This window comes from Apostichopus japonicus, chromosome 20 (genome assembly GCF_037975245.1).
Source record: "Apostichopus japonicus isolate 1M-3 chromosome 20, ASM3797524v1, whole genome shotgun sequence".
In the NCBI taxonomy this organism is placed as follows: Eukaryota; Metazoa; Echinodermata; class Holothuroidea; order Aspidochirotida; family Stichopodidae; genus Apostichopus; species Apostichopus japonicus.
The window spans coordinates 32,490,003-32,511,383 of NC_092580.1; the positions used below are offsets into that span (position 1 = coordinate 32,490,003).

At 36.6% G+C, this 21,381-nt stretch overlaps 1 protein-coding gene across 1 annotated transcript in view; it reads left to right on the top strand.

The window, feature by feature from the left end:
• Window positions 1-903: 903 nt before the first annotated feature.
• LOC139962100 (TBC1 domain family member 30-like) overlaps window positions 904-21,381 on the top strand; it is a 31,501-nt gene continuing 11,023 nt past the window's right edge. The window contains exons 1-7 of the mRNA XM_071961979.1: window positions 904-1,586; window positions 8,288-8,452; window positions 15,953-16,014; window positions 16,238-16,429; window positions 18,099-18,284; window positions 19,380-19,548; window positions 20,139-20,307. Of these exons, the coding sequence (XP_071818080.1) occupies window positions 968-1,586; window positions 8,288-8,452; window positions 15,953-16,014; window positions 16,238-16,429; window positions 18,099-18,284; window positions 19,380-19,548; window positions 20,139-20,307 (1,562 nt within the window). The 5' untranslated portion in view covers window positions 904-967. The remainder of the gene's footprint in view (window positions 1,587-8,287; window positions 8,453-15,952; window positions 16,015-16,237; window positions 16,430-18,098; window positions 18,285-19,379; window positions 19,549-20,138; window positions 20,308-21,381) is intronic.

Here is a 21,381-nt window from a genome sequence, read left to right on the forward strand (position 1 = left end):
TGATTTTTATTTAATAGAGGGTAGCATAGGTTAATAAATAACAGAGCCGTATATATACGGCTCTGATAAATAAATTCCATAGCCGTATATAGAGATAGGTTTGAAAAGGCGGCGTGTCCAACAAGGGGGGGGGGGGGGGGTATGGAAGGCTCGTTAGGGATTCGCGGATCCAGTGGGATGAGGATGGGATTATTCGACCCGTTTTTACACACACATTCAGAAGCATTTGTGCAAGTAACCACAACCTGCCGATTAGATCTAATTATAAACCTACTTTATAGTCTACATTATGCCTCAGAATACACCGTTTGAGGACTAATGTTGCATTTTAGTGGGGGTACCCCCATAATTCCTATATGGGAATCGGCAACGACCAGGCTCCCCTACGCTAAAATTTTGTAGCTGGCCCTTGCTACTAGCAAAGATTTATATCCACACCAAAGTCAGTCAATGTGAATGAGAATTTTCGTTCCCTCCTCCATGAATACTTTTGTAAGTGTAAGAGCACTGAGGATACGAAGAAAGTGATCAGTTGACATGGTGACGTAGATATTTGTTCTGTTCTGGGTGTTTCTCTAGAATAAACTTTTCTGAAGAAAAACAAACAAATCAACAAAAACTGTCATCCAGTTGGACTGTCATCCAGTTGTCTGCAAAAATTTAATAATAAAATAACGCAGGTGGTTTATTCATGCAAACCAAAGATAGACCAGAGCGCAACATCCAACCATAGTAACATGCTCAGGCTGTTTTCAAGTTCCCCTTTGCTACATTCTCAGCTAGCCCCACCACTTCCACAACCAACGCAAATATAGCAATTTGCGTGTAGCACTACGTACTGTAACTTATTGGTCAGACAATTTCGTATGTTCGCGAATGTCGAACGAGGAACGCGGAATAAGTAACTAACTTCACACCGGTGATGTGTCAGCTGCATAGAAAGCCGTAATCAAGAGAATTATGTCTGATGCCCACACAGGTCATCAAGATGGAGAATGACCTAACAGATGGGTTCGCAGACGTATCCCAAGACGAAAACTCTGACATAGAAGATACTATTTCCTTAACATCTTCAACGAAGGGAGAGGGTGAAGTCAGTGGAACTTGTGAAAGCGGGAATGTTTCCGAAAATGGTTCAGAAGAAACAGAAATCAGTTTGGACTCTGAGTCTACATCCAATATTGGTGACAACACTGTTGACAATGTGAGCTTAGGTTTACAATCTGTTACTAACGATAATTCCCTAGGACTAAGCCTTACAAATAATAACAGTACGAACAATAGAACTAACGTCACAGTAAATAAACAGTCTAGCCCTGGACAACATAAACATCGCACCAAGAAAGCAGGTATTCGAATTCAGTTGTCCAAGAAAGATGGGCTGGACTCGACTTCCACTTTGGATGGATTACTTTGCGAAATTTATGATAGGTGTCATCCAGTTGGCATTTCTCGACTTAGTGGTAGTGCAGACAGTGATGGCTTCACCGAATATTCCAGCAACTCAGAGGGAACATACCTTAGTAGCAAAGGAGATAGTTTCCAAGAAAAGACAAGAATACCGAGGGCAATTCTCCAAGCTAAAGGTATTTTAGTATTTACTTTTGCTTCCGTTTTTTATGCATGGCTTTGCGAACAGCTTATCGTAAAGTCCTTGTTGTTGTACACAAGTGGGAAAAATATCATGGTTGATTTATTCTTTGAATGAAGGACTAGATGTTTACATGTGTTCACGTAAAGGCAGAATGATTGCTTTATCACAAAATTTATCTATTTATATGCTGGTTGGCTAATATCATGGGACAAACTAAAACGAATGACAGCGAATGACCGAATGACAATTGACTTTGTACAGGGTTAATTATCATTTGCGAATGACAGCGAATGACAGCGAATGACAGCGAATGACAACGAATGACAACGAAGGACAGTGTTGAGTGGAGATAGAATGATTAACGGAGTGGAGTAAATGCGGTTATTGGTTTTCTGCGCAAAAATGATTTGAGGAAAATCGCATGTTACGGACGTGGTTGCAGGGTTTTGGTGTAATTTACGGATAGAAACCACAGGGAAAGTTTTTGTGTGAGAATGCGCTTGAGTGCTGTGCTTTTTACCTCTGTAGATTTATATAGAAAGATAACTGAAGCCGTTTCAAGATTATAGTATTGTTAGTTTCTAACAATTAATATCGGAAAAATGACGTTAAATTGCTTTTTAAAATCAGACTTACAATTTCGCTTACTATATAAGGTGCGTTTTTATCTTGTCCGTACTTTACTAGATCTAGATACCCACGAAGTCTGAACTGTGATATCCGGTTGAAGCAAATGTCTGTGCTGTCATTACTGTCATTCGTTTTAGTCAACGCAATTTTTTAGTGTGTACAACATATTGTCATTCGTTATGTGTAACGCAATTGTCATTCGTTTTAGTAACACCCAATATCATGTGTAGAATGTGTTTTAATATGGTGTATGTACAGTAACTTAGGATGGCCCAATAAATTTGCATACTGTGTTACTGTATACATACTGTACATATGTAGTTGAACTGATAGACACTGTAGTTGCCATGGTGATAAGTGAAATTGTAACCACTTTTTCCATAGCAATTTTAATCAACAAAGCAACAATGGAAATGGCCAATTTGCCAAAATGAAAACAGAAAAAAATCATTTCTTATTTTGCGACACTTTCGTGGATTATTCCACCCTTTTAGCTATTTATACTATAAACTTCAAATTCATGCTCCAAGTGAGGGCAGGTTTCCCTGCTTTTTAAGTAGTTTGACTCCCAACCTTTCCAAGTAGTTTTTCTATTTATGGTGGAATCTGGTCAAACGATTGGGGGAATCACATAACTGAAGGGTAGAAACTAAACCTCTGAGCAAAATCATCGTCACTACTTTCTTTTGAAAGAACATTAATGCCCTATATAGCACAAATTTACCTAAATACCATTATATATACAGAATACACAGTAGATTGCTCACCAACCATCAACAGAGATCATGTTTTCAGTAATCTCCCTTTCGAAGGGAATGATGATACCTCACTTGACGATATACCATCCCGTCACATGGTTACAGGTTCCATGTAAAGGAATGGGGTTGATAGTAGACCAAGTTGTTTGACTTCATGCCAAGGCTGCATAGCTCAGCAGAATTACCATTGAGTTCTGTAAATTGAAAAACTGTCCAAATCGAGGGTGCACTCTTAGGGGCATGTTGCTGTTTGATTTATTTCCACATAATATAAATACAATGGTGCTACTGTAGTTGTTACAGAAAAGTTAGCAACTTAAGACATACCTCTTTAACAAACAATTCTGTAAAGATGTGCAGAAGGTATGAAAACATTAAGAACCATGCTCTTTGTTAATGCCCTAAAAATATGGAAAGATTGCTTAACGAATTATGCAAATCAATTGATCAATAAAACAAAACATCACAAAATTATTATTTGTTGATAACTTTTTCTCCCGAGTTTATAAAGCTGAAGGACCTTGCGGATGCTGATTGGATATCTGTTACCTTATAGTGGCATTTTCATATCAGATATTGGACCAAATGGCAGCCCACTTCCTCTACCCCCTCTGCCCCACCCTCCCCACCCCCATCCCCACCCCGCATTGACTAGTCATCCTCCATGATGGAATACAATCATATTTTTTAACTGATTAAGACAGCTCTATGTATGTATCATAGACATGGCTGTACAACACAGGATAAAATGAGGATTTGCTTTGCTTATAATCCCATTCTACATCGCATTATAAACACAAACTAATTGGTACTTAATTGAAAGGCTTTAGCAACACATGACACAAGCCATGACATCAGAAGTGAGCCGTACTTGAATGGATTGCAGACGTAGAATGTGTTTTCTTCTGTGTACACTCTATGTTGATCCAGCTTCCAAACCATGTTGAAACAAGATAATTTGCACTTCCACTTAAAGCTATATCTACATTAAATAGTCCTACATCTATGTATTCTGTAGGTAAGTGTGAAATTTAAGCCAATGCTACATTATATATAGAATAGGTCTATTGCTTCGAGGAGACAGCTAGATACAAATGCATAGGTCAAACCAGTAGTAGCTTTGAGATGACTTTTGGTCTCTTGGATGAGTGTTTCTACTATAAGTATCATCTTGGAATTTTGGGTGCAAAACAAGGAGCTCTGTTGAACCAGGTAACTTATCGTTAGAAAGAAAGTTTGAATAACTCTCCAATGCTTTGGGTTATGCAGCAACCCGAGCAATTAACTGAAGATGTTAGCGGCTGTTGCTAACAACTCACCATCTGAAAGGCATGTTTGTTACATTGCAACCACCTCACCTGATCTATATTCTATGACTTCCAGAGTCTGGGATTGGTAATAACTCTAGACATTTAGCTGAGGGTTGTCACACAGAGTTGGACCTGCTTGTTAAGCCCTGATGTCTTCTGAGTATCTTGGACCACATCTTTCATGAGTATCTTTTATATCTTGCGGGGAATCCTGTTCTTGAGGAACCAGTGTTGAATCTGCGGAGCTGGTTGTAACAAGATCCATATCCGAACCAGAGAGGTTCTTTTGGGTTAAAGAGATTTTCGTTAAAGCAACCTGTTTAATGGTGATATATCTTTTAAGCATTTGAAGCAGAAGCAAAGAAAATTTGACTTTGGTTTCAAGATCTTCTATCGAACACTTCCAAACAAATACATGACCTTCTCTCTTCGTTCTGTTTGACTATGATAATATCTGTTGACTCTGTTTAGTTGATAGTCGACTTCCCTTTCTAGTAATACCAATTTTCTCCCCTTTCAGTTCGTTTGTTTCGGTTTGGTTTTCTTTCAATTACGATTTCTTCCAAGGAGGCTCTCAAGCATTTCAAAAGAGGGGGACTGTAATATCGGTTCTAATCTGCATGAAAGCACTCAGAGGCTGCGTACACGCCAGGTGAGCTTGTATACAGACAAGCTGGGTCATTAGACTAGTTAGTTCATGGATCCACTTTTAAGGTGTAGTTTTGCCGAACAAAAATTATGCTGTAGAGAACAGATGTTAAGCTGCTCAAAACAGTTAGCATGACTTGAAACTTTGCAAATATATCTCAAAAGAGAATAATTTTCCAATCAAATTCAGCTACCCAGTGATCAACTGATGGTACCCAATCGATCACAGTCACAGACTGAGGCTTGTCAAGTTTCGTGGAACCAGACAGTGCCCGCTGGTGATTTTGGGCACGGCTAGAGAGCCCCATTGCCTAAGTTCAGTGGTCGGATTCCAGATACTGTACTACTCCAATTCCAGTGTATGTGCTTTGCTTCCATTATTCACACTAGATCCGATTCCCCGTAGAGCGACAAAATTTGTGAGCACCAAGGTATTCCCTGTACTGTAGTCATTTGTACTTGAAGTATATTTCCTAAAGGGGATGAAAGGTTGGAGGATTCCTTGGTTAGCTGTTGAATATAAATTATAGTACATGGTGGGCCATTTACTCATTTTGAAATGGTGCCTGATTTTTAGCTCGATTTGATGCAATTTCTGCTGTCCTTTGAAAATTGTAAATTTTCCAAACTGCACGATTGAAGATTATAAATGTTCCACGGATCGTCTGTAAATTAAACTAATAGAAATGTTTTCCAATATTAGAAATGTGAGCTCACTCGAACTGCCTGAGCTCATTACTTTAACCTCCAAACTGGAGAAAACTCACCCATGACCTTTAAATTAAGGCATTTAGTTATGTATATATACTAAATTGGTGGCTGTATGAGTGCTTGTACTTATTACATGTCAAGCGTTGCCTTTATATATTAAGCCTATTCTGGGATCCGAGGAAACCAATTGTTTACATCCTTGAAGAAAGTACACACCAGTTGTTGATATAGAAATTAATGAACTATACTTTACTAAGCGATGTGTGTAATTACTGAAACATTTGAGGGTGATTTTCATCGTAACTTACATTTCTCTATGTATACTGTGGTGATAACTTTACATTCCAGATTTGTAAGGTATGGATGTGTTCACTTTACTAGAACTGTACAACTGCACACTATTAATAGATAGCTCCAGGGATGTATTCTCTCTGAATTTCACCTTTTGATTTGTGCTAACAAGTTTGAGTTCAGATTGTTAATGACTGACAGTAGTATTCTGTGTACAACACTGTACATGCATTAATTTGTATAGTAAATTACTTAGCCTGATAAAATTCAGTGCATTTATGGGTTTGTGGTTGATATTTTAGTAAACTTAGTTTGCTGTACATGCATTCCCAGCAGGTTTATGAAGGATAATAGTAGATAGTACTTGACTTGAAATATCCAGGGATCCACTCCATAGTCGGCTTGGCAGTCTTCTAATGTTGACTCCGAAGCATGTTATATTTACTGGTAGGGACACTTGCATGGTGAATTACAACTGTGTATAGAGTACCTGTACCTCTAGGTACATTACATTCAGTGTGTGGTACATGCTGTAACTTTAATACCAGCGGTACTAGTAAATCTTAAATATTACTGAAAGGTGAACACACAGAGGAGCAATGATAGCAACTGCATCATTGATGACCTACTTCGCCTCCTCGCTTACCTGTCTCTCAAATAGAACATTAAGCACTCTCACTCTGCCACATGTGTCTAGAGTGAGATTTGTATGTAATTCCATCAAGTGTCAATCGTTCAAAAATTTGGTAGGTCAAGTACAGTAGTTCCGCTTGGAGAAGTGTCGTTTTTCCTTCCCTTTCATACAGTAGGTGAAACCGAAGAAATAATCGCCACGAATTGTTAAAGCAATTTAGCATTTTGAGGAATGGAAGGTTAGAGGGTACTGTACAGTACTGTTGGTGACATGTGAGGGACAACAGTCTATGGATTGGTGGGTTGTTATTCCTGGGTTAGAAGATACAGGGGAATTTTATATATAATTGAAATACTGTACTTTGTGATTCTCTTCAGTACTAGTGTATTGTACCTGTCTTCACACAATAATATTGTTTATCCTTTCCCACGTACAGCACAGTCCTAACCTAAAAGATCAATTTTGTGATGTGTTGATACAGGTGTATATACTGTACCTTAAATCAAGTATTTGTGACAAGTAACATATACACCCACACTGTACAATAGATCTGAAGTTACTTTGTGGCTTTATTGTAGATTGATATACTCTACTCTACACAATAATGTAATCCTGCTATGGAAACTCCCAGAAATATGCTGGAGAATGTTAAACTCTGGATCCAAATTTAATTGTGGAGATGCAAATGCTGTACAATATTACTGTAGATAATTTTACAGTGGGACTGAACAGTAGCATCATAAATACAGTGCAATCTTTACAATATCTCTGGCTCTGTGCTGGCTTTTAGAAGGTTACCATTCTTATATAGCAATGTCTTTTTACTTTCCTAAATAATATTCCTAAATTCCTAAACAATCAAATCACAGATTAGCAATACTGAATTAGATAACTTGGACAATATTGACACTGAGCTTTAGTCACACAGAACTTTAAACTATCCGTCTACAGTATCTGCATATATATACTGTACTGTAGATAATAAACTAACCGGCATTACATGAGCACTTGTACACAGCAACCGCTCTGTTTGCTTAATTTGAGAACTTAGCAGAAAATTGGGAAAAAAATTCAATCTGATATTCAGTAGCAAAATGTCTTTCAAGTAAACAGATTTGTTGTGCAAATGAAAACTTGAAAATTCAAAGATTAGACAACCCTTTTTTTTAGTATTGCCAGAATTTTTATAGCACTTCTGTAACACTACCACTTCTACACCACTTCTACACCACTTCTGTAACACTTCTATAACACTTCTATAACACTTTATAAGACTGAAAATTGATATATATTTGCAATGTGGAAAATTGCAAAGGGTGACTAGATAATAAACTAGCCTGCACTACATGAGCACTTGTACACAGCATTCGCTCAGTTTGCTTTTTGAGAACTTAGCAGAAAATTGGGAAGTTAAATATGATATTCAGTAGCAAAATTTCCTTCAAGTAACCAGATTTGTTGTGAAAATGAAAACTTGAAAATTAAAAGATTAACACTGACAACACTTTTTTTTAGTATAAATCCAGAATTTTTATAGCACTTCTATAACACTTCTTTACCACTTCTATACTGGTCACTTCTACATCACTTCTATAACACTTAGAACTATAACACTTCATGAGACAGCAAAGAGTAACTAAAATACTGTATATATTTCTTTGTTTTAAGTGTCTCAAGATTGCAATTTTATCTTTATCTGATATATCAATAGGCAATACAGAACTTGTTGAGATGATCAAGGACCTTCGGCATGGAGTGTCTGTGTACTCAGGGAGGCTGGTGAAGCAGTTAAAACGACGGGACCACAACCGGGCTCGTCTGCAGAAGAACCAAGACGTCCTCACTGCCATCCTACAGGCAGTCTCGCAGAAAAGGAGTAAGTGTCTAATTCTTACAAGTAATGAGCTCTTCTCTAAAACTCCTTGGAATGCATTCATTTCTCACAGGGGTCGTGTTTATTCACAGACGCTTGACGTTGTATGCTTTTCCTTCGAAAGTATATAAAGAGTTATAAAATGTGCAGTATTTCAATTCAGACTAATATACAGTAAATTATTATAGTTCTCTGTCAGTTTCAATGAGCTTTTTGTCCACCTTTTTTTGAAGCAACACTAATTGTAACTAATTACCGTAATCATTAACTCGTGAAAATGACAAGTCTTTGTTTGATAACCTTGAAAAATTGGCAAATTGTGTGTAGCTACTGATCTAACTCGTTCAGCGTGACATCACTAGATGGTGAAAATCGTCAATTTGTTTTACAGGTTTTTCGTTGTACGTCAATTGACAGGTTAAGATCTATTGGTATGGAGAAAAGTCTGTAATTCTATTCGACACTAATCACAGCTGACTGCCGTTCACACGCTCGCCAATCAATACCCTACCTTGAAATAGTACGTCAAATCTAACAGTGGAGATTTAGCTACTTTTATAGTCTCTCAAGCTGAATCAGGGACCAATAGTAAAACCTTATTGTAAGAATTTTCTATTATTTGTTACTTTGATACAGCAATTAATCTTAAAAAAAATTAAGCGTAAATCCAGACCAAACAAGTAAAACTAGTTGAAAGTTTTTTAACTTAGTAGAAGGTGTGGACGAAATTTTACATCAGTTTTTTTTCATAAATTGCAGAATCAATTGTTTTTACTAGGACGAGAGATCAATAAGTATATTGTTGATAATGACGTAGTATAATGCTTACTGCTGAGTCACTGCGAGTAGTTCTGTTCAGATTTTACGGTATTATTTCCGAAATCCAAAGTGTCAATTATAGGTCAAATTTTTTCCTCTGGGGTCTGAAGTTTAATCTGAATTCAAAATTGACAGTGGAAATAAAAAAAAAATTCTATTTTTTTACAGTGGAAGATCATGTAGAGTGGTAGGATGGGTTTAGGAGAATTAACTGTAGTTTTCACCTGTAGGCTTTAAATTGTAACTGTACTGTTTTCGCTACTTTTGGATGTTGGGGGTGTGAGAGATTTGGGAAGGGAAGGTATAGGGGAGAATCTTTGGAAATGGTTCAGTTGTGATTTGCTTAGTTTTGTGTACAAAGGAAAAAGTCCCTGAACTAGGTGGAGCTAGTGATATAGCAAATAACATACATGTGTGAAATGTGTACAGTACTGCTCAACAACAAGCACTGTACTGTAGATCTAAAATTTTTGTTGCACGGTTGATTCTGGTAACAAAAGATAAAATCACAAAAAAAAAATTCAGTTCCACCCAGCCCATTAACCATCAAATACATTTGAAATGTCTAGAGATTAATTATTGGGAAGATAAAGTATTATTGCCTTCAGGTAATCTGTTTTCTCCTGTTTATGACATATTGTATCTAGAGATCTAGATACAACTTTGAAACCCAGTACTTGGGCTTCATATATACTGTAGCTGTACAGTATAGTGGAGCCAGATGACGGTTTATATATGCTCCATTAGTCAATTGATGCATAGACAGATTAAAAAAATAAATCAACAATTAGATGAGAAAAAGCTAAGAAGCATTTTCCTCATTCAGTCTCAGTATCTCTTTGTACTGGTTAGACATTATACTTAAAGTACAGTAGATAAAACTATCAGTCATTGGTTAACTTGGTCTCGAAACATTGAGAATGACTTACGTAGTGTAAAGCAAGATATAAATAGTGATCAACAGACACATTATGAAAATATTTCATTAAAGGTGGTTGAGAAACCCAAACGTTGCTTTAAATTAGATCTTTATAATTGTTGAGATGGTGAAAGATTTATATGTAGCCCTTATGAAACTACTACTGTAGTTCCCTCCGTAATGTTCGTCTCATATCTACATATCCATGAATCCAATTTGCCTTGCTGTACAAAAATTTGTAACATTTTTAAGACTTTTACACTGGGTACCTGACGACAGACCCACTTAATGATAACTGTTATAGTTATGGTGTCTTACTATGTGTATAATTCCTAAGATTTTATCTACTCTAAAGGAAATGCAAACTCTCATCCCTGTGATCATGTTCTTTACAGAGATTGCTTTAATTATTCTATATAAAGCAGACAGTGTCCTGTAGGGCATTTCCAGCCTACACTTTCAGTCAACAGTAGTCATCTTAAAACGTAAATGTATAGTATGCAACGTCCCGTGTGATGTAATTTGTCAAATGAAGCAAATATTTCAGAACTTTTCTAAATGTAAGTCATGATTCCTTGAAATGGAAGCAACTTGATAGGGATGTTCTTGTTTTATCAGTGGTCAATTCCATGATAAGGTCAACATCATACCAAAAAATTTAAAATCATTGTACATTAAAATTGTATAAGTTTCCAATAAATAGAATACTTGTAGTTACTAAAAATAATTTTTTCACCCCCGCAACATCATTTGTTTGATTATGGGGTCAGTTATAACAAATGGTTCCCGTTGTAACTAAATTATGAAAAATACAGTGAAATTTCATTTTGTGCAGATTTGTACATAGTAATCATAGATATCATCAGTTTTTTGGACTAATTATATTTGCTATAGCATAGTGCTCACTTAATAGCTTCAATTTTTTTTCGACATCAAGGCATTAGACAATAGTGGTGAATTGAAAACACCCTCCATTTACTGTCACGCGAGTCACAAAATTTACTGTTTTTGTTTTTTTTCTCCTTGCCTGCACAATAGTTTTACACCAAATAATGAATATCAAGTCTTCACATAGATACCAAAAGGATTACTGAATTTTCCTTTCCAGAAGATATTCAAATTTTGCGGAAAATCACCCTTTATGAATGTCACGCGAGTCACGTCACGCGAGTCACGTCAAATCAAGATAGTGTTTCTACCTATTTACTGTGTGTTGGACTAATTATATTTGCTATAGCAAAGTGCTCACTTAATAGCTTCAATTTTATTTTGATATCAAGGCATTAGACAACAGTGGTAAATAGAAAACAGTAAACACCCTCAATTTACTGTCACGGAGTCACAAAATTGACTGTTTTTGCTTTTTTTCTCCTTGCCTGAACAATAGTTTTATTCCAAAATAATGAATATCAAGTCTTCACATAGATACCAAAAGGATTACTGAAATTTCCTTTTCAGAAGATATTCAAATTTTGCAGAAAATCACCCTTTACGAATGTCACGCGAGTCACGTCACGCGAGTCACGTCAAATCAAGATAGTGTTTCTACCTATTTACTGTGTGAAAATTACAGGGTGTTATCTAGTTTGATGAATGAATCACTGATTAAAGATATCAAGACATTCCCCTTTAATTAGGCAACTTGAATAATATGGGCACACATAATGCAACTAATTATCATAATTTCATTTGAAATATCAGAATTTAAAATCATGAATATTTATTCGCAATATAATGCCTATTTTATCAACACATTTGGAAAGTTAGCACATGTCATTGATTTTTTAGGATTATACTAAAACATAATCTACATTTGTATCTGGCAATGCCATGTGCTATGACTTGACAACCTTAAGGTCTTAACTGCTCAATCATTCCCAAAATCTATGAGCAAATGTATCTTCTCAAATATTACACTTTTGGTTTATTCAAATATGACAAATGAGAATGGTAATTTGAATCACATTTTGATAGATCTGTTTCTTCTATAACTTTCAAATGAGTGACTTCAACAGACTAAATATTGTTATAAATATTAATTGACAAAACATATTGCCTGAACAACTGTACTACCCGTACAGTATATTACCTACTGTCTGCAGTCATGAAGGTAACTCGGGGACATTAATATCATCTGGACATTCCCAAGGGAAGTACCTTTTGGACACTTTCTAGACCAATGAATGTTATATTTCACTATGCAAGATCTGTACCCTCAATTCACTACTGCATTTGGTCTAGAACTATCCGAAAAGTGAACTTGTCACGCGAGTCACGTTTTCTTGTCACGCGAGTCACAATACATCTTCATCGTTATTTTCATGCGTTACAACTTTTTTTCAAAGTTGCATAGCAATTGAGGTAGAGGTATTTTTCAACTTCGGTATGATTATAAAAAGTGATTGGAAAAATTTTAATAAGACATAAGAAATCGAACATGTGTGTGTGCATTCTGATTTTTGCTAATAGTAACTGTCACGCGAGTCACGTTTAGTTTTTCGGCAATTTCACCCCCAATACTTGAGGTATAAATATTTTTTCTCTACTGTTGTAAGCATTAAGGCGTACATTCACTGCTACATTAATCCTTTTCTCCCAGGTAATTTCTTTATTTGTTAAATGATATCAAATAGAGAGGAATTTGAGTAAAAATGTCACGCGAGTCACCATGGAATTGACCAGTAACCCAGTGAGAATAAAAGTAAGAAATTAAAAAATTCCAACTCACTATTCTATTACTGTACTGTACAAGTTTCAGAAAGTTTAGAAAACCTTAAAATGGACTTAACAGAAGGGAAGCTAAATGGTACCTAAATGGTGATGAATATCATTGACATAAATGTTCAAAATTGTATGACATTCATGCTCAAAGTGTGTTGTAACATTTATAGTGCTCCCCACTTACCTGTCCCCTCATAACAACTGCACACTCACTTTATAGAGCATTGCGACTACTTTAGCATTGCTAAGAATTCACGCAGGATTCTGCTTCCGGTATGCACAGTTTTAGCCAGGGACTCAAAATATTCTAATCACTTGTGTATGGTGGACGCAAACTTCTTTTCTAGAGAAAAATCCCTAAGGGCACTCACAACTAGGCCTATGCAAAACCATAACAGAACACATTTTTGAATGGACATTTTGCTTTCTCTTAAAAAAAAAACTTCTTTCAAAAGAACCAAAATATGTTCCAGTCCCACAGATGATTAAATTTGTTTAAAAACAAATAAATCATAACAATCAACCACAAGCTGTGATGCTTGGTACAGAGCTTACAACATTTTCATTACAGAAATTTTCATGCTAACAATAGTCAATGATGCTTTTCCAAACTTCCCGTGATCTGATTGGCTAATAGTCCCTTACCCATTGTCTGGAAACATTCTTGCATCTGTAGTTCTCAATGAACTTATGTTGTTCAACTGCAACAACTTCTAACCTTCCTTCATCCTGTGTAGAGATAGCAAAGTTTCTGCTATACTGTAGGCTGTCATATGTGTGCACTCAAATATCATAATTTGGGCCTCGTTGACACACGTTTCGACAACAAGCGCTCATGGTACTAAGTTGTAGTTGAATTGTTTCTAATAATATCACCCATGATATATGAATCATTGTTTTAAAACTTTCGATCACAAAAGGTTATGAGTTGAGACAACCTATGGATTTTGTGGGAAGCAAACACCTCTGATACTGAAAAGGATTTTTCATCTAACAGTATGTTTGTTCTCTCTGCATTGAGAGTTGCTATAAAATCTGCATTCATTCCACAGTAATCTCCATTGCAAACTTGCAAAGTTTTTGCAGTCCCTTTGACTATGTGCTTTGAACAGTTTAATTTTTTATTGTGCAACAAACTTCTTCATACAGTACATCATCAAGTAGCCACTGAACTGAAGCTTGAGTATTTTAATTGACATTGGGTAACAATTTCATACTGTAATGAGAAAGGGCCAGGGTTGGGTCGACTTGTCTATAGTGGTTAGGAAAAGGAAAATTTGTTCAACTTTGGATAAAAATTCCATTGGGTAACTGATAATGGTAACTTACGACAGGGGCTCATAAACGTTGTGAGCAAGTACTAGGCATTTTAGGGGAGTGTTGTTGTCGCATCAAGATCTATACATAATAATTTTTATATCATTTAAGGGGTTGAATAAAATCAAGTAAAATTGCAGTATTTTTATTCATATTGTTATTCTCCCTAGTAACAATACTAGCGTTCAAAAAAATCTAGGAGTTTCAGGTGAATTATATTTCCTACAACTGCTCTCACTCTTTAGCTGTTAAAACGGTATAAATTAGCTTGTCGTAAATTGTTCACTGCCTGTAACTTAACGATATCATGGAAGCAGCAATAAAAGAGAGACAATAATACTGTCATGTGTATATTTCAAAGTACATATATATTGCATTGCACAGTACATTTCTCATCTTACAAGTACATTTTGCAATGCTTAATAACGTCATTGTTTGCATTCAGTAGCTTATTGTGCAATAGGCAGTATAAACAGATATTAGTCCTTACTATAACTTTATGCATCAGTTGTTATGTAAATAACAATATAATAAATGTACCATTGCAGAATAGATTCCAACTACTGCAAAATAATTTTGATATCCGTGATGAATGCAAAGACGTCTCATTGTATTTTGTGTGCTACCGACATTTGTTAATTGGGCAGAGACCAAACATCTGCTGGGAGATGTCTATGCAGTAGCTTTGTAAAAAATGGACAATATTTGTTTACACAACTGGTGAAATGTAAACATGCGCACCAAAAAAACCTGTCACTTCATTAGCCAGAACAATGGGAAACTATTTATTTTCTGAGGTAAATCTGCTCAAAGCAAAACAGAAATGGGACTGTCATCAAACTAATTACAAATTTATGCAGATGAAAGCAGGAAATATGTAAATAAATTCATAGCAAAAAATATTAAATGAAATAACACCAAGGTACTCCCGATAGCTGATACTCACAGTGTGCTCTCAAAAGAAAACAAACATCATATACTTCGCTCCTTGCTAACCTGTCCACTTACAACCTCAGCACTCTCATTCTACAGTGTCTAGAGTGAACTTGTAACCTTTCACTGTAACACTGTGAGCCCTCTGTGACTGAAACCCTCTGGTCAATGCCCTCCCTTCTCATTCTACCCCCCAAAGCGTTTAGATGTTCGTTTCGGTGATTCGGTCACTCGTAAATAACCACACCCAGTCACTTTTGGAATTTTTGATTGGTGCTTTATAAAGGGCAAGAAAGAACTTATAGCAAAATTATTAATCTCTCTTGTAAGTTTAGTTTTTTACATCACAGAAATAAAGAATTCTGTTGACAATATTCTGTTCAATAAGCAGTACCAACTCAGTAAAAATCTGTAGCAGGATGAATGAACAAGATAAGATTTATTCAAGCTTAAAGATGTTTATCGGTATCAAAGCATTTGGTTCATTGAGAAATATTTCAACCTCAAGTTGTTATACAGTAAAGTTGCAAACTACAGGAATTTGCAGAATTTTGTGAAGTTGATGCATCACTTGATAGCCTTCTTGCAACTTCTACCACGGAACAGTGCATTCTCATTTTCAATGTTCCAGCATAGTATAGTATACCCCAACATGGTACCAGACAGTTCTAGTCTGCTGCCTTCCTCCTAAAACTCCCAGCTCAAGTGTCAAGGAACAGTCTGATTGTTGAAAAACAGTTTCATTAAGTTTACAATTCTCTCATTTTACTACTGTTTTTTCTTCTTATTTTCAGGGGAAGATGCACAGCTTCGGTTCAGCATTGAACCCCATCCTGGCAAGAAATCTTTCAGACAGGTAATAAATTTTTTGCACATTCTTCTTCTTTATCCCTAGCCAGTCTGCGGTGTGGATCCTATTTTCCTTTTCTCCTTTGGGTATAATCATCAGGTAATTCACCCAAATCTCCCTCTAATGCCCGGTAATTCACCTCTCAGATAACATGTAAAGCATTTAAACTGAACTGTCGATGGATATCTGTGAATTTCTTATGACTATTTCTGCTTTTGACCTTTGTCAGTGGTACGATGCCCTTCGATCCATGGCGCGACTACCATTTGGGATCCCACCAGAATTCAGAAGGAAAATGTGGTTGAGTCTGGCAGATTGGCACATTAAACGTCTCAAAGTGGATTGGCAGAAGACGGTTCGGACCGCATTCAATGACCGTACCAATCCAGATGATGATAAGCTCGGCTCCCAGATCGTAAAGGTACGGTACAATATAATCATCCTTTATCCGCACAGATAGTTAAAGGGTGTGAAGACTCGCGCAAAAAGAAATGTCTCATGCCGGTAATCTGACCTAGTTTTGAATGAGGTGTAACAGAAGTGTTAGACACCACCATCGATCCCAGAAAATACACACACAGCTTGCTACCGTCGGTAATTAGACACTAGTGTACAGTCAGTACATACAGCTGCGGTCAATATATACCCACAGCACAGTATACAAACGATACAGCGATGGACATCTCAGGTCCAGCTAAAGATTACAAGGTATCATGTTTCATTACTGTACTGTCTGCTTTTTGTAGTGACACGAACAAAATGTCACTTGCAAGCAACAGAAAGTTAACTTTTTCAGATGGCCGCACGCTGTTTGGGGCGAGTCTTCAATGCCTTTAAGGTACAGTACAGTATAATCAACCTTCTTCTGTACCCTATGGACTGATGGAAAACGTGTCACCCTTGCACAGTATTCAGATGGAAATGAAATTATATAGCTACCTCATTTATACTAAGAATTAATTGCATCTGTATTTTTGTTTCAGTTTTGGCAAGATTGAGTAATGAACTACTGTAGCATTGTATCAATGTGACTCATACACTACTGTCATGGCAAACCCATCGCCTGCACGTCTGGTATTTGAATTATATATCGCATCACTTGATGTCTTGTCATCATTTCATGAGTCACATACCCCACGCCATGCTTGCGGGATATGAACATGTAAACCACAAATTGTCTTCTAATTACAAAATCTAATCAAAATGAAAGTAAAATAATCCTGTAATAGAGCTGTCTTGTGAGTGTAATGACAAAGGGGAAAATGTTGGCAGTTCATATCGAGATGGAAACTTTTCTAGAAAATTTAAATTTGGAATCAGCTTAGCCCCTGGATTATGAGCCTATCTGAAACTTACCATTAATTCAAATAATGCAACTCTCCTACCTCTTTTCAATAAAAGAAAGCAACTTTTTTTGTGTGGAAAATCATCAAAATGTTGGGTTCTACAATATAGTGAATAATTTAATATCAGACATACAGAAAGATTCATCTTACCAGGTTTTTCCACAATATGTTTGCAGACTCTGTAATTTTGTGTATTGGCATGTGTTGCATAGTTTATCGAATGACACAGTTTATCTGTTATGTTGATGTAATTAGGCATGGTAGCTCTGTCCCTTTATGACTCAAGAGAATTAAAAAAAAAAATGGTTAACAGGTTGGGTGACACTGTTATTAAACTCACTCATCTGTAAAATATTTCAAACATTGTGATGTGATCAGTTTCCAGGATCAATTCTGGTACGAATAATTTCTACACTTTGCTTAAAGGTCTTCAGTATTGCCTTCAGCTTCTTGTGCACGTTAAAACTTGCTAGAAGTTTTCAACAGTTCTTTCCCCGAAGGCTCCCCGTCTGCAAACTTTCGGCTAAACATTAAGACAGCAATTAAGTTACATAAGTAAATTTATCAGTGTTTAAAATGACTTCCTCGAGGGTGGCGTCAAAATATCTTCTTTGAACATGAGTGACCATAATTTGACATTCTAGCATATTTTAGTGGTAGTACTTCAGTATGAACTTTCACCTTTTTCAATTTTGAATATTTGTAAGTTTTATTCTTCGTTGGTCATTGTCTCCTTTTCGATAGGACTTACACAGAACGGGATGCAGTGCATTTTGTGGTCTGGGTGCAGAGGACGACCGAGTTGTCTTGAAGAGAGTCCTTTTGGCCTACGCTAGGTGGAATAAATCTGTCGGATACTGCCAAGGTTTCAACGTGATCGCTGCCCTCATTCTGCAAGTCATGGACAGAATCGAAGACGATGCCTTTAAGGTACAGACACAATAGATGTACTTACTCTAAGACTGCCATTTCTGATTTTGTTTATTGTAACTTACAGGTGTATGGTGGGCAGTAATGTACTGTAGGCATGCTTTGTAGTTACCTGGTAAGGTACAAATTTTGTTTATTGTAAGTTACAGGTGTATTGGGCTGTGCTTTACTGTAAGCACGCTTTGTAGTTACTTTGTAAGGTACAGATTTTGTTTATTGTAACTTACATGTGTATGGTAGGCGGTAATGTATAGGCTTGCACGGTAAACCGGTTTTAGTACCGAAACCAGTATTTGCCGACGGAATTTCGGTACTATTTTTTTACTTTAAGGAAACCCAAAAAACATAAAAAAACGAAATGTGAATTGCAAATACTGGAAAAACAAAGTTAAAGCTTCCATCCATCATGTAGTGTAGTTGCCTGGTAAGGTACAGATTTTGTTTATTTGTAACTTACTGTACTGGTATGTATGGTGGACTGTAATGAACTTTTGGCATGCCCTGTAGTTGCCTTGTTAGGTGCAGATTGCAATACGTGGAATACTTTAAGTTTGCCTTGATTGATTTTGTTTACTGTAACTTATACTGGTATGGTGTGCCTTGTTTGCTGTTGTACACTGTAAGCATGCTTTGTACTCGTATTCGTGATTCATGTCTGGTTGAAGTGCATTTGTAAGAACAAAGATCTCCGTGAGGAAAATTTATAGGGAAGAAAGAGACAGACGAGTATATCGATGAAGAGATTACCAACTGCATACAATACTTGTGAAAAATAATTTATACTCCCATCTTTGCTCATCAATTATTTTGAAGTTTCAATTCAATTCTTTTTCTTTTGTGTTAAGGGTTTCATGTTTACATATCTGCTTGCCTGTTGTGAGACATCTAATTTCAGATCGTAGCTGAAGTAGGTTTGGCTTAACTTGTAGGGCAAGTAGTGTTTAGTGAATATCATAAGTTGCAATATAATGTAGCAGATGAACCATGCCTTGCTCTATGCGATGTAGGTTTGAGTCAAGAAAAGTGATGTTATTGTACTCTTTAAATCTAACTCTTTTCTCTCTCTTTTTTTGTTGTTGTTGCTGCCATTTTCAGGTTATGATATTCTTGATAGACCATGTCCTTCCTGACAATTACTTCTCCAACAACCTCCGAGCGCTCTCCGTTGATATGGCTGTCTTCAGGGAACTACTTCATTTCAAAATGCCATTATTAGCGGATCACTTGGATAAACTGCAGAAAGCAGCAAATGACAGCGAATCAGGTTTGTCCCGAAAAAGGTTGTTCGTTGCTGCTCAATAAGTAATGAAACGAAAGAACCAACCTCTTTTGTTTCCATTCATACCACGATGTGTCTAGTCAGAATGCTGCCTTTGGAAAAAAAATCTTTGTTCCAAAAGCTCTCACCTCCTAATTACTTCATTATTCACTGATATTTACATCTATCGCCACAGTGGAGGAATTGCAAAACTAGGTTCGAGAAGTTTTATGGAAATGACAACATTAGCAATGTTTTTGAGGTTTTATAATGGTTGACAAAGGGTGAACCAATTATCTCCTTGGTGTAATCTTTAGATTTGGAAGGAAGAGGTCTGTGTCCTAGAGAGGGTCTTGGGGGGGAGGGGGGAGGGGTGTAGTATAAGAATGTTGTCAAGGGTTGTTGGATAGGTAGATTGGAGTGGGTATAGGATACGGGCAAGTGTCGTCATTCGTAAATACCCACCAGAATTTTTTTTTTTCCTTTAATGGTAGATAAGCAGGGAACCAATGCATCCTTTGTCTTGTATTGTGCGTCTTTTGTAATCCGTAACAAAGCCCAGATATGCGTATTGCTTTATCATCATTCTTTTTCAGGGAGCTATGAACCTCCTCTTACCAATGTTTTCACTATGCAGTGGTTCCTAACTCTGTTTGCCACCTGCCTCCCAAACAGTCTGGTTCTCCGAGTTTGGGATACCCTCTTCCTGGAAGGATCAGAAATCTTGCTTCGTACAGCTCTCGCAATTTGGTTGAAATTGGAAAAGTAAGTATTGGCTGATATTCAAAGTAACCGTTTGCACTTTCTGTTTCCTACATTTTCTTTACTTAAATCATTCATTTCTTCGCTTTCCATTTTATGTGAAGGATGTGGAAAACTCAGAAAGAAGAGAGAGCTATAAGACATGAAAATAAGAAGACTATCACCTTCGGGTTGGCATGAATTATTCAGAAAGACGTGTTTGTGAAAACAATGTTTACAGGCATTGATCATTCGTGTAGACATTGCCTTGCTTTGAAATAACCTTGCAAGATCTCAGAAATCCTGGCTGGTGTTGAACTAACATTAACACTAACCCACTAAAAATGATTTTGTGAGGGAGAATTTCTTCTTTACTTCATTAAAACATTTCGTTGAATGACACCCCCCTAAATGGGTTTGCTGTTCCTTCTTCTTGGTTTGCACACATAGTGTTTCATAGTCTCATACTTTCATAATTTACTCCTCTTACCTGTCTGGACTCTACTATTACACCTATTACCTAGTGTGAATTAAGTTAACATTGTTAGGGCTCCTTTAAAGTAGTATTCAGGGTTTCATTTATCAATAGTACCACTAAGATGTATGTTTCCCGTCGCTAGTGTGAAACCAGTTAACATTGTTAGGGCTCCTTTAAAGTAGTATTCAGGGTTTCATTTATCAATAGTACCACTAAGATGTATGTTTCCCGTCGCTAGTGTGAATTAAGTTAACATTGTTAGGGCTCCTTTAAAGTAGTATTCAGGGTTTCATTTATCAATAGTACCACTAAGATGTATGTTTCCCGTCGCTAGTGTGAAACAAGTTAAGGATGTAAGGGCTCCTTTAAAGTAGTATTCAGGTTTCATTTAGTTTCAATAGTCACACTAAGATGTATGTTTCACATCACTAGTATGAAACAAGTTAACATTGTTAGGGCTCCTTTAAAGTAGTATTCAGGGTTTCATTTATCAATAGTACCACTAAGATGTATGTTTCCCGCCGCTAGTGTGAAACAAGTTAAGGATGTAAGGGCTCCTTTAAAGTAGTATTCAGGGTTTCATTTAGTTTCAATAGTCACACTAAGATGTATGTTTCCCG